Below are 14,514 nucleotides of genomic sequence, written 5' to 3'. Positions count from 1 at the left end.
TCAGCAGTGTACTTCGTCCATCTGCCTGTTCTGCTCCCCACTCTGTCTCTGGTGAAGCCTCTCGCTGCCCCTGAGCCTCTGGCCTGTACCCCAGTTCTGTGTGCACATAAATAAATCTTAAATCTTTTCATTCTGAAAGCCAGCAAACCCACAGAACCATCCTCTAACAGTTTTATGTTACTTACTATAAAAAGAAAAAACTGAGAAAATCGTTTACGTCATTATTAAAAGGCTGTCGAGTTGCTCTCCCATGCACTACTTTTCCTTCTGTACTCATCAAACAGCAAGTCATTCAATTTCTTAGGCACTTGTCTAGTATAACTAAAAAGGGACTAAAATCAAATTCAGTCACTCAATCACTTTCATGACAAATCCTCACTTAAAAATGTTGTGTACCTCTATTACGTTAATGAATAAATCATAAGGAAAAAAAAAACACTATTCAAACTTATGAAAACTCAAAAAAATAGCTTTAATTACAGGATAATACAGGAGCCAACGCTGATCACCTTAAAATTTAGGCCCTCTCAAAAAAAAAAAAAAAAATTTAGGCCCTCTCTGGTGGTGCACTGGGTTAAAGCACAGCACTGTAAGCTACCACAACCACTGCAGTACCAGTTCAATCCCCAGCCAGGGAGCTGACCCACATGGCGTGGCAGACCTTTCCTGACCTGCCCACTGCTCCCCTCCACATTTCAATCTACCTGCCTGTTCTGCTCCCCATTCTGTCTCTGGTGAATCCTCTCATCCCTGTACCTCTGACCCTCCAGTTCTGTAAGCATTAAAACAACAGTTATTGACCGTATCCATTAAATTATAACGATATAATTCTTCAAGCCAACAGATACAGTTTAGATGTTAAACTAAAGGACCACAAAACTATATTCTATTTATCATAATAAACGCCAAAGCAAAAACATCTTTCCAGAATAGTGTCCACCTAATTATCACAGAGATAACACATTGAAGTCTATCATGCAAAGTAGTTTCTAATAATCTAAACCAAGTAGTTCAGACTTCAAACCATTCAAAATATTTTAAAAGATAAGGGCACCAAAGATTCTGAGCTTTTCTTTTCAGAAATATTTCAACTACATCCTCTTTATTCCAATATAGTTATTTCCAAAGTATCCACTTTTGATAAAATGAAAAAACTCAATAGTTCCAATAAATTCATCACAGAAAAACAGGTTAAGAGACTATTTTATCTTACCTCTACACTAGGGCTAAGGCTGCTTGGCAGTGTTTCTGAAGTCACAGTAGTACTAGGAAGGCTAGAAATTTCCCAAGTATTCACAGGCTGTATTGGTTCAGACTGCTTTGAACGATCTATGCATTTTGGATTATCCAATAAGGTCACTTCATAAAATTCTTGAATATCTAGAGGTGAGAAAAAGAAAATTCAAAAGTATTTATATTTTTCTAATTAAAGTATGCATTGTTAAAACAGCACAACTCAAAAACAAAAAGAAATTACTCTAGATTATTAAATAAATCCAATTTTATAAGGTACAAAGCAGTCAAAATTTGTCCAACTTATGTCACAATTGTATTAGAACCTGTATAGCTCAGTGCAATTATGTCTGGTTTTTTATACTTCAGAGTCTCTGCTGAGTTCAAATCCCTATTCCATCACTAATTAGCTACATGTGAAGGCAAGTTACTTAACTTCTGATATCTTACCTCTTATCACTGTGAATTGTTACAAGAGCTGAATGCAATACCTACAAAGTGCACAATGGCACATAAAGGGCTCCTCACAGACAGGAACTAATTATCATTCTATAAGTTCTGCAGATACAAGTCATTTTTATTTTATGTCTTTGTACCAACACCCAGATAAGGAATATAAACCCCTCAATTAGTTTTCACTGGCCTTCTAGCCAAAGTAAAACAAAAAATGATAGTTAAAATAAGATCAAATGGAAATGTTTTTAGATAACCTGTAGTTCAAATAGTCTAAAAAGGCTAAAAAGCAGTCATTGATTCTAACTATATGACATTCTGGAAAGCACAACAATGATAACAGTAAGAAGATCAGTGACTGCAAGGGACTGGATGCAGAAGGATGAGTAAGTATAGAACAGAGAATTTTTAGGGTAGTGAAACTAGTCTATAGATACTGTGATGATTGATACATATTACTATACAATTGTCCAAACTGCTTTAATAGTCTTTAAAAAAATGCACTATCAAGTTTTGAAAAGACATAGAGAAACCTTAAATGCATATTAGCAAGTGAATAAGTCAATCTCAAAAAGCTACGTACTAATGATTCCAACCATCTAACATTCTAGAAAAGGCAAAACTAGGTAGAGAGTAAAAAGATTAGTGGTTACTAGAGACTCAGGAAGAAGGAAAAAAGGGCAAATAGGTGGTGCAACACAGGAACTTCTTAGAGCTGTGAAACTATTCTGTATCATAGTGATAAACAAGTGAAAACAAATGTCTATGTCAAACTTAGCTGTGCATAGCAGAGTAAACCCTAATTAAGCTATGGACTTCAATTAATAACAATATTGACTATCAACTATAACAAATACACTAATGCAAGAAATGGAAAAGGGGTATGGTAAGGATGTAAGGGAATTCTTGTACTTCCTACTCAATTTTTCTGTAACCTAGAACAGCTGAAAAAATTAAGTCTATTACTTTTTTAAAATCTATACGGTGAATAATAAAAAAAATTTACATTTTTAAAAAGCAACTGCATACTTTATTTCAAAATAATTTCCAAATATATTAAGGATTAAAAACACACACACACACACACACACACACGTCAAAAAAAACTGAGTATGTCAATGTTCTAAGATCTTAGGGATAGGAGTCATTCTAAGTATGAAACCAATAACAGAAAGCTTAAAAAAATAAATCTAACCACTTGTAAATATATATTTATATATCTATCTATCTAGATAGATAGATCTACATATTATATAAATATAGGTTGAGTTTTTATTTTTAATGAAAGTTTAAAACCAAACGACAAAATAGAGAAACTATTTGCAACTTCACGGCAGAGCTAAAATCCTTAATGTAAGTTTTAGATCTCTAAGAAAACAAAGGGGGAAAGGTACAAATCACATGAGCAGATAGTTCATAAAAGAAATAAACAAACAATAATGTAAAAAAATAATCACTGGTTATTTCTTTAATCAAAAAATACAAAACAAAACATCAGTATAACTAAAGTATATATCCCAAATCAGAGTAAAAATATTATAAAAACTTGGTTATATTGTTCACTGAATTAGTCATTCTTCTACGTACTACCTAAAAATTAAGTTGATAAATTATGCTTAAGTCTTTTTCTAAAATACACACCCCTGGGCCATCCCTGGTGGCGCAAGAGGTTAGGTCGCAGAACTGCAAGCTAGTCACATCTGTCTCAGTGTGAGTTCGATCCCTGACTGAGGGGTGATCCAAATGGCATGGCAGACCTCTCCTTACCCGCCTGCTGCTTCCCCCAACAGTGAACTTCCTTGATCTGACTGTTCTGCTCCCCACTGTCTCTGGTGAAGTGTCTCACCTCCCCCCTCCGCACCTCTGGCTTGTACCCCCGGTCTGTATGCACAAATAAATCTTAAAAAAAAAAAAATACATATCCCCTATAACCAAACAATTTATTTCTAGGAATTTGTTCAAAGATCATAATAAAGGAATCAGAAGGCATATTCAAATGCACTACAGTTTATAATTCAGAAAAAAGATACCAAAATGCTCCTAGGAAATCATTGACAAAACTACAGTAAATCTACATTATGTATTTAAACTATTCTAAATATGTAACAATTCTTTTTATATGTAAAAACATCCAAATATTATGGCATAAAAATAGTTAATATGTATAACTATTATAGCAGAGAAGTCATGCTATATCAACTTAAGCAAATTCAAATGTAATACTTCCCTCTGCCAAAATAAAAAAATAAAAAAAGGGGCAATTGTACCCCCATTCTACCTAATAAGTGAAATGTTGTAAATAAAACCAAGAAGACCATTCCCACAGGTAGTCTCCCATTTTCACTGCTTCTCATAATGTATCTCTCTATAGTTCATGGTATGGAGGTTGATTCCAGAAGTATGTGCTTTTAGTATAAGCAGTCACTTAATTCAACTACTTTGTTGAAGAAATGTCTTTCCAAAAGAGGAAAAAACAGTTGTACATGTTTATGAGAGTTTATGAGAGATGATATTTAAATGCTGAAGGGATTTTCAAAGATAAATTTAATATGACATGATTTTTAACTTTTCATGATGCTTTTAAATATCAATTCCTGGGAAGACGCAATTATACAATGTTTTACTTGTTAGAGAATTTGTTTTACAAGATGTATATAAAAATAAAGTATATATATAAATATAAATAAAGTAACATTCTAAAAGGGTATTCAACCTATGGCAGAAGTAGTAAGTTGTTTTTGAGATAAGAATTTTCTTACTCATAAATTTTTAAGTAATACATTTAACTGAACTTACATTTTTTTACATGGAAAATACATTATTTTCTTTAAATAAACTCCATCTTGGTGAGTTAGAGAAAAGACAAGTAGAAGATATAAAAGTCTGCCATTTTAGGTTAAAAATTATGTCAGTTAATTGGCTAAAAGTACAGTATTTTTTAACTACAGTAATCAAGATACTTATGCACAGATATGTTGCTCTCTTGGAAACCAGTATATATTTAAAAAGTCATTTTAATACCCAAAGATAAAAGAAAATATAAATTCTTGGGCCTCCTTGGAGGCGCAAGGGGTTAAAGTACAGCACTGTAAAGCTATCCTCAGCCACTGCAACAAGAGTTTAATCCCTGGCTACATGAATAAATAAATAAATCTTTAAAAAAAAAAAAGGAAGCTATAAAATTTAAAAGTATGTATTACAACTTGGGTTTCACAAAAATCAAGCCAATGTCCAACAATAAGTATTTCAACACTTCAAATATTAACTAACAGTCACAGGATATTCACATGCATATTCTTTAAAACAAAATATGTATCAAAAAGAACTAGAGATTCTTAGAGAAGTAGCTGACCCAGGGCTAGGCAGGATATGTACAAGATGAACCTGGAACATTTTGTTATGCCAAAAAGTGAAAAAAATACCTAGATTAAAAAAAAAATGGGGCATGTTTTAAGAATAGAAAATCAAGTTTGAGATTTCCCAGTAGATAAATCTGAAATAATCTTAGTATCAAAGTTATTAAGGATGACAGTAAATTATCAATCATTGAAAGAAAAATACAAATAAATGGGAAAGGTTTTTGATTATAATAAAATATCAAGTGTTAGCTGGAAAATGAAGAGGAGTGCTCCTATTACAAGACTGTCATTTTCAATAACCACGGTAAAAACTGGTTCAGGCAAGCATCATCAGTGGATGCTAAATTAAAGTGGAAAATTTACTACGGCACAGAGTATGTGAACAGAGTTAAACAAAGTCCCCCACACATCGCTTTTAAGATGCCAGGGAAAAAACAGTAACTATATGATCAAAATTAATATTACCAATGTAGGACAGAAAAATATGTACCTCTGGATGTAAAGAACCCTACCAAACACAAAACCTATACGTAATCACAGTCAAATATCATACAAACCCAAAATATTATACAAACCCAAAATAAGAAATATTAAGAGTAGAGAGAAAGTTTATTGTATAAATATGCCAATGTCATAAAAGACAAAGGTTTTGGAAATATGCCAAAGTTAAAGGATACTAAAGAGATGTAACAACGAAAAGCAATTTAATTGGATATCTCAAATGAGATAGCATACTGAAAAAACATTTAAACATAGATAGACAACATAGCTTAAATTAGAAGACAATACCCTGTGATTATAAGACTCTAAAGAGAATTCAACATAAAGAACTGCTGTAGAGCAGTAGTAAGTAAAACTATTAGCAAATAATTCAATTAATCAAAACCATGAACTGAGAAATTAAAATTTCCCTCTAATTTCAGTGTTACTCAGCAATCAACATATTGTTATGTTTTCCTTTATCAAGCCTAGCCTACAAAGTTACGCATACACACAAACACAGAGTTAGCAACTGACTAAAACACAGTATTACTGGGAATAACAATAAATATTTTACTTTAAAGCTTATAGTTCATGAACTTTGATTATTAGGTAAATATACTTTTCCAAATGCATAAATTCCATCATCATCATAAACAGCATCTCAATATTATAAACATCCTCCTTCAAAGTTAACTATTTTTTAAAATACCATTAACTCTACAGATAAACACCTACATTGAATATGCCTATTATCATTACCACATAAAAATATTCAACATATGGTAACAAACTAATAGTTGAAGTTAAGGAGAGGCTCACACTAGCTTCAGTTCAATACTATCTCCACAATTTAGTATCTGAGGGCCCTTTGGGTAAGATAAATAGCCTCTTAGTTTTCTAATCCATAAAATTCATAATCCATAAAATTAAATTCACCTTGAAAATGAATATACACTTCATAGGATTGTGATTACTAAACAAGATATTTCTATAAACCATAAATAAATGTTAGTGATAACCACTAAATGTTAGTGATTTTTATTTTTTACATACACTTATGGAGTCACATCCTCCCTTTCAACAAGATGGCTTCTATTAAAAAAAAAACAAAAAACTAACAAGTGTTGGTGAGGACATGGAGAAATTGAATCCCTTGTGCACTTTTGGTGGATTGTAAAATGGTGTAATCACTATGGAAAACAGTATGGTGCCACCTCAAAAAATTAAAAATATAATTACCATATAATCCTGCAATGTCACTTCTGGATATAGATACAAAAAAATGAAAGCCTGATATCTATATCTACATTCACAGCAACCAACTAGTGAAAATAATCTAATGTCCATCAATGCATGAGTGGATAAACGAGTGTGGTACGTACTAACAGAATATTAGTCATAAAAAGGAAGAAAAGCCTGTTGTGCTTCAACTTAGAAGACATTATATTAAAAGAAATGTCACTTACAAAAAAGACAAATATTGTGTGACTCCATTTCTAACAAATAATTTAGAGTAGTTGAAATCATAGAGACAGAAAGAATTGTTACTAGGATTTGGGGAGAAGAAAAAGTAGAGTTTGTTGAGTAATGAGTAGTTTCAGTTTTGCTAGATAAAAGAGCTTTGAGCTGTTTTATAAATATATGAATACCCTTACATTAGTGTACTACACATTAAAAAGTGGCTGAGATGATAAATTTTGTTTTTTATGACTAAAAAAGCAGGAATCATACTTTTGAAACTCAGTATCTACAAATATAAATGTCCTTTATCACACAAAGGCTAGTGAAACTTACAGAGTAGCAACCAATGAATTAGGAGCTAAAGAAAAAACACTCAGAAATTGACAGTGCTTTTACATAACCCAACTTCATCTTGAAGTATCTAAAACATAAGTGTACATTTAATACATGTGTTACTTACAGCATACAAAATATACAAATCACATGTCACCTTACTCAAGTCTCTTAAAGTTAGTCTGATCTTGAAACCAGGTTTTTATCTGGTGCATCAAGAAAGTAAATGAGTTCTCTGATCGCCTAAGTAACCTCTGAGGATTACCAAAGTCATCTCAATTCCAGAAAAACCTCAGAACCAGAAATGACCTAGGAACTGACACTTGGGCTCTGATGATAACCAAGCAACATCCAGTTTACTTTATTCACAAAATTTTAAAATATAACTATATGAAATTGGAGGATGCAAAGTTTAAAAGTTTCCTAATTGCTCTTACCTTACTTGTCGAGGTGAAAATTAAGTAGATTAATTTTCCCATTTATTAAAAAAATAATAAATTTTAAATAAATGTGTATACAGTTCATGGATTTTTCATATATAATTTTAAATATTTATTTTCACAAACTAATGGGAAACTAAAAACTTAAAAAAGTTTTCTGCTTTCAATAATATCAAAATCCAGGACCTCCCTGATGATGCAAGAGGTTAGGTCTCAGCACTGTGAACCTATGGGCAGCCACTGCAGCACATGTTCAATCCCTGGAGCTAATCCATGGCTCAAAAGACGTCTCCTGTCTCATCCACTGTTCCCCTCAGCAGTGTATTTTGGTCAATCTTCCTGTTCTGCTCCCCACTCTGTCTCTAGTGAATCCTCTCATGCCTCACCTCTCTGGCCTACACCCCAACTCTTTATGTATTAATAAATACAATAAATCTTAAATAATATCCTGAAGCCATCCTTCAAGGAAACTGCCAACTATCAGAGAACAAAAACAATGATCGCCATATTTCACTGAACTAATACAGAAGACATTAATAGTAAGATGCACCCTTATTTCATGTCACTAAGAATGTACAAACTAAACTGTCAACTATACACTGACATCAATTACAAATGTATTCTAAATTCAGAGACACTAAAATATTTTTAAATTAGTACCTCAGAACAGATGTAATGCAATACATGTATAACTGTACCTCCACAGAACTCCACTAGCAAAAACTTACCCTATATATGAACTATGGAGAAAGAGAAAAAAAAAAACCAAACAGTATTCCTAAAGACTAAAAACTACCTAGAAACCCATAGAACTTTCTTAAAAGCATAAAAACTGTCAATACAAACTAACAGTTCAAACAAAAACAATAATCAGTGCAGAGGACAAGTCCAAGGAAGTAACTAGGTAATTCACTAAAGATTAAGGAAATGATTCCTAAGCTCAAGAAGTCAAGAAGCTAAACGCCAAATGACTTTTAAACAACTTAAGTTGTCAAGAACCAAGGCTCCTTTGACTCACTGGTCCAGAACTCAAGAGGAGAGAGTACTACCTACTAAAGGAAAGTAATAGTTACTCCAAGAGTTTCAGTACATACTATGGATACATAGTAAACTTTGGTTTAGTTTAGAAAGATTTACACTATTACAGTTTCAGAAACAATGGTATAGGTGCTAAGCATAAAGAAATTTCTACTGATATAAAAATTTGTAAAGGCAGAAAAATAATAAAGGTTAACAAACTAATCTACTTTCAGCAAACAGAAGAGAGGACATGAGCTAATTCAGGAATACCGACAATTCAATTAGGTATGTAGAAAGAAAAAAGAACTCTACTAATTTACCTGTTTCAAAATTTCTAAAATCTAGTATCTGATATCGCATCCCATAAATCATTAATATATATAAGTAAATCTAAATATCTAATTCACAACCAATGAAATTACACAGGACAAGTAAGATTCACAAGTAAAAACTTATTAGAAAACTAATGCTATCAGAATTTAATTACACTTAAGAATATACAAATACATTTAAAATAGATAAAACAGAATATATCAAACATTCCCCCAAATATAAAAAACTGACTTTTATAGAGGAATCAAATCTATGGAAAAATCTGAGTGTAAATTGTTTGATTATTTCACTAACTATTTAATTTTCTTATGTCACAAACTCCACACAGATAAGTATTATATCTATCTGTATCTGTCTTCATACATATTTAATCAGAACATAAGCCATACTATTTTTTTTCTAAATAGTAACTCTACTAGATAAAATATTTCTAGGTTAATGCTGATTTAGAAAACTAACTTAAAATGACTTTTCACTTCTTTTTCTCCCACAGGAATCCAATGTGGTCATCCATTTGGACCTTTAAACTCAATGTTTCGAATTGGAAATGTAAAAAATCTCCATCAATTTAAACAAAAAAAAGGAAAAGGTTGATCATTTTTGAAGATGGGTATGCAGGAGTAAATACAGCAGTTGGTGATGATGATCTTTCTATTCTTATGTATGTTAAAAAGTCTGTAATAATGTTAAAATTTTAAATATTATTCACATGTACTGAGTGGACTTCCTTGAGTCTACAAAAAATCTAGTAGAAAGTATCAAAGTTACTAGGAAGTTCTTTAACAGGGTAAACTAACTTTTAACGGTATTCCTCAAATGACATCAAAAATTAATCAGTAAGAGATCTAAGGGGCCTCCTTTGTGGCCCAGAAGTTAAAAGTTTCAGTGCTATCAAGTTATCACCAGCCACTGCAGGACAAGTTCAATCCCTAGTTAGGGAGCTGATCCACATGGTGTCCCAGACCTCTCCTGTCTCACCTGTTGCTCCCCTCAAGTATTGAATCTCAATAAATCTGCCTATTCTGCTCTGTTGTTGAATCCTCTCACACATACCCCTGTCATGCCTCTAGCCTACACCCCAGTTCTTGTATGCATAAGTAAAAATAAATCTTAAAAAAAGAAAAGAAAAGCTGAATCCTTTAAAAGAAAAATACATAGATCTAAGGCCATATCTGCTTGGAAGCTACTAAGGAAAAAAACTAATGCAATGAAACATGTCTAATTTTAATGTTATATACATAATGAAAAAAGTCATTCTTAGAACCGGAACGGACAAATTTTTGTTTGCACACTTTTCAAGGTACCTGGCAGAAAGGGTCAGAGAGATCACCTAATGATCAATATTATATATAAGCAACTGTAAAAGAAACAGTAAGATTTATTTATAAAAATTATCTAGCAACTTAATAAAAAGGCTTAAAAACCACTATTCCGTTACATCCACATTCTACAGTAACAGTGACCTAGAAAAGACTAAATAACTGATATAACAGTCTACTAATAAATGCCAAGAATAGAATTCAGAACTCTTGACTAGTTGTCAAGTTCTCATTTAAAACAATGTACTACCTCAAGTTGTTTCAATTTTCTTGTCTGTAAAATAAGATTAGACGAGATCATTTTCCAGGTCTAGAATCCTGTCTCCATGAAAGCCAAGTTAAACAGAGATCTGTATTATGGGAATGAAGGTTCTTAAACATAGCAGAGCTCTTCAAACATTTTCAGGGACTCCAGAGAACTACAAATCAAATATAGAAACAAGCTAACAGCAATTCCAGTCATTACCTTTTGGGCCCTGAGTTATTTTTGCAACTTCTCCATTTCTTAATACTTAATGCTAGAATATGAAACACTATTATCAAAGACCATTGAAATAATCATACTGACAGTTTTTTTTATTATATTTTTGGAAGGCCAAAGTATCACAACATACAACTCACCGAATGTTCAAGTCACTAAATGCCTCACACAGAACCAAATACAATACTCTCTTAAGTTTAAAATAAACTAGGTATTAAGCCTAGCTGATATAATGGTCACAAAGTTTTAATGCCCACCTATTAAAGCCTGAAAAAGGTTGCTCTGAAATATGTTAATAACCCGTTCTATGGAACTTCTGAGCTGTCTGTCTTCAGTTTGGCTTAGTTTAGAACGATATTCCTCCAAGAGGTGCAAAGCTCTCTGGGTATCTGGAAAGAGAAAATAAAAAGGGGGGCGGGGGGTTCTGGTTAAAATGTATGTATTTACAAGAAAGTATTACACACTATGCAGCAAATGATTCTCCACAACATCTAAACAATTCTCAGAATCCTCCAGGTCAACAGATGCTGAAATGTTCATGTACATATATTTGTAGAATGAACAACAACAAAAAAATGTGTGCGTGTGTGAGGAGAAAAGTGAGTAGTTTTGTAATAATGTACACTGGTAGTCTACCACAATAAAAGTTCATTTGACCCTAGCAACACAGTTTCTGCTGGTCTGACACACAAAAGCAGATTATCTACAATTTGTCATTAAAAATCAAAGCCTTAACTGTTTCAAAACACTAGTTCTTAGCCAGTATCCCAATAGAAATGTTTAGTGAGAATGATAAAGTAAAATAGGGAAACACTAATTCAGAGTTCTAAAAGATTTGGGGGGAGGAGTGTTGCCTCTCTAGTCACTAAAGAGATGTCAAAAAAAGAAAGTTTAACTTTTAGGCGTTTCTATCATCTCCGTGTGAGGCTTAGATTCCCCAAGTAGTGAAGTTAGGACTGAGCTGTCTCATTCAAGTTACACATTTTTTAAAACATGCAATCACAAAACAGACACAGAAAAGTCAGTGACACCCGACAAGAGGGTACTGAAATTGAATCTCACCTTGCTTCCGGACCGGCATTTTTCTCCAGAATGAGCAAGAGGGCACACACCTTTAAAAAAAATAGAAAGGAAAGAGAAGTAAAGAAAAGAATCGTGTTTAAGTAAACTAGCATTTCCCCCTAAATCTCAAATTTGGAAACTCCCAGCCCTAATTGCAAAGCCCACTTTACAAAGTTTTCCCAAGTGAAAGGAAGAGTCTCAAAAGCCAGCAGTGGCAGTGGCCATCTAGAAAGCTCACCTAAGAGTGCTACTCCTGCAAATTAGGAGCAGTGAGAAGTCAGCTCCCTGATTGAGAAGTCAGCTCCCTGATTCTCCTCTCCAGTCGCCCCCTCTCCAAGGCATTAAATGCCTAGACAAGCACCCCCGTCCTCTCCCAGGCACAAATATGCATACACCCCACCTGCTACTGGGGAGTTAAAAGGCGCCCCGATCCCTGGGTCCCTAAGCCAGCGGCGCCGGGCGAGCGCTCCGAGCAGGACCAACAGGGCCAATATAACCCCGCCCAGCTCAGGCCCCTTCCCCAGGCTTGCCTCTCTCCTCGCACGCTTCCTCCAGGCTACTCCAGCGGGGGCCGGACTGGGCAGCGGCCGCTCTCCCGCGACGCCCTCGCGCCCCACATGCACACCTCCGCGGGCCCCCACACCTGCGGCGCCACCACAAAGTTGCGGCGAGCGACGTGCGCTCGGAGCTGGGGTGCACTCCGGCCCCTTCTCCCGGCGGCTCCCCCGCCCAACACCGCTCCACGTCCCGCGCCCCGCCCGGGGCTCGAAGAGGCGAGCTGAGAGGGGTGAGGGAACGGGGGAGGAGCTCCCCTCTGCGGCCGCACCCCCGCTGCCTCTTCTTTCTCCTAGATCGCCGCCGCCCCCTCACTCGCCGCGGTTCACTAGCCCGGTCGCCCTCTCCGCTCCTAGCCGCCCCACCCCCCTGAACCTCGCCTCCTTCCGCACCCCCAACAGCTCTCCCCCCAAACTTTCCGCCAAGATGGCGGCCCCGGAGCTGGACTGCTGCGCCCCCACGTGACCGCTTTCCCCGCGCGCTCAGCCAATGGGAAGTGAGGAGGCGGCTCGCGCCGAGCCCAGGGCTCTCGGGGCTGCTACCTTAGGGCTGGAAGGGGGAGGCGGACCGAGGGGGGCTGGGGAACTCAAAGGGGGGTGAGGGAGCAGCCTCAGCGAACCCCGCTGCTTAAAGGGGAGGCCACCGAAGTGACTCTGAGGACAAAGGAGTCGACACGCAGACTCTACAGGTGGTGCGGGTGGCCCTGGCAGAGCCCGCCTTTATTTACCTCGCCCGAGCCCACCAGTGAGTCCTGCAGTTCTGAGCCAGAAGCGCTCCCCGCCCGGAAGGGCCGGGGTATCTGGCGGCCAGACCTCGCCTACATCCGATCCCAGACACCCATTCCGAGACACCCTGTAACCTCACTAAACACGTGCCGTTTTCAAGTCCACGGCAGTAGTCTCGGGTGCCCCAGGGTAGATCCCTAACTCGGAGAAGCAGTATTGGGGAGGAGTCGAGGCACGACCCAAGCCGGGAGGCGGTGAAGGGCGGAGCCTGGGTGGGGAGCTAGGGAGGAGTTGGGGTTGAGGGGAGATCCACTTCATACTGATTTTTTAAAGTTACTGTTCTTCCCTGGGTAAAAGTATTCGGGAAGAGGTTACATTAAAGAGGGGCATATAAAATGGGACTGGTTAATGGAGTTTGAGAGGTTTACTAGAGGAATTTTAAGTGTAAGTTTAGTTCCAAATAGAAATGCATGTAAGACTGGGAAGGGAAGATTCGATCCTTGATTCACTCACTCATCATTCCCGCTTTCCAGTGTCCCCTCACTCATCAATCTCGGGTATTATCCAAGCTCTGGAGGCCCCTTTAAGAACTCACCTGTCGCCAGCTCCTCCGAAGTCAAACGTCCACTGCTGGAGCTGCTGGGCTGTTTCTACCGCTCCTCGGAGCGGGACTGTGAGACAGCCCGCCCCCTGGCCTCCAGAACTGAGCCACCCCTGTTGCAGAAGGAGAATCGCAGGAGACTCTGAGAGCCCAAGTCTTCTAGCCTCTTCTGTATTACAAGGACCTCTAAGGTCCTGAGAGAAGAATTTGCCCAAGGTCACCCAGAGTTAGTGACAACCGGAAGATTCGTCCCAGTAAACCTGACAGTCTTTCACCAAGGCTGTATCCTTGGGCCAATAAGAAGTCCAGGGAACCTTGTACTGTAACCATAACAATTACTCACAGGTATGCAGACCATTGGGTTTCACTTTTGGATTGCAGCTTGAAGTCTTAACTTGAAGAACACCACGATTTTAGAGCTCATTTAGACCTAGTCTCCCAGTTTAAGGTTAAAAAACCCTGAGATCCAGAAAGAGGTAGAAACTTGCCCAAGGTCATATATGCCAGTCAGTGACAACTGCCCAGCTTTAGGGCTTGCAACTCAAGTAAAGGGTTCTGTGCACAGTGATTTGGGAAAACTTGACAGTGGTATACATGGGTATGTTGTTAACACATCTCTGGCCTTTCTGGATCAAGCATCTTGGGAGCTTGGGCAA

At 36.8% G+C, this 14,514-nt stretch overlaps 1 protein-coding gene across 11 annotated transcripts in view; it reads right to left on the bottom strand.

Moving 5' to 3' along the window:
* Positions 1-12,941, bottom strand: part of DLG1 (discs, large homolog 1 (Drosophila)) — a 206,024-nt gene extending 193,083 nt beyond the window's left edge. For all 11 annotated transcript variants that reach the window (XM_004675115.2, XM_012733445.1, XM_012733432.1 and 8 more), the window contains exons 1-4: positions 12,508-12,941; positions 11,978-12,027; positions 11,173-11,304; positions 1,214-1,380 (exon numbers count right to left, since the gene is read on the bottom strand). In XM_004675115.2, coding sequence (XP_004675172.1) covers positions 1,214-1,380; positions 11,173-11,304; positions 11,978-11,996 — 318 coding nt within the window. In that variant the 5' untranslated portion in view covers positions 11,997-12,027; positions 12,508-12,941. The remainder of the gene's footprint in view (positions 1-1,213; positions 1,381-11,172; positions 11,305-11,977; positions 12,028-12,507) is intronic.
* Positions 12,942-14,514: the final 1,573 nt, after the last annotated feature.

The sequence above is a fragment of the Condylura cristata genome, unplaced genomic scaffold (genome assembly GCF_000260355.1).
Source record: "Condylura cristata isolate star-nosed mole 26May11 unplaced genomic scaffold, ConCri1.0 scaffold00003, whole genome shotgun sequence".
Lineage (NCBI taxonomy): Eukaryota > Metazoa > Chordata > Mammalia > Eulipotyphla > Talpidae > Condylura > Condylura cristata.
This window is presented reverse-complemented; position numbering and strand designations above follow the sequence as displayed.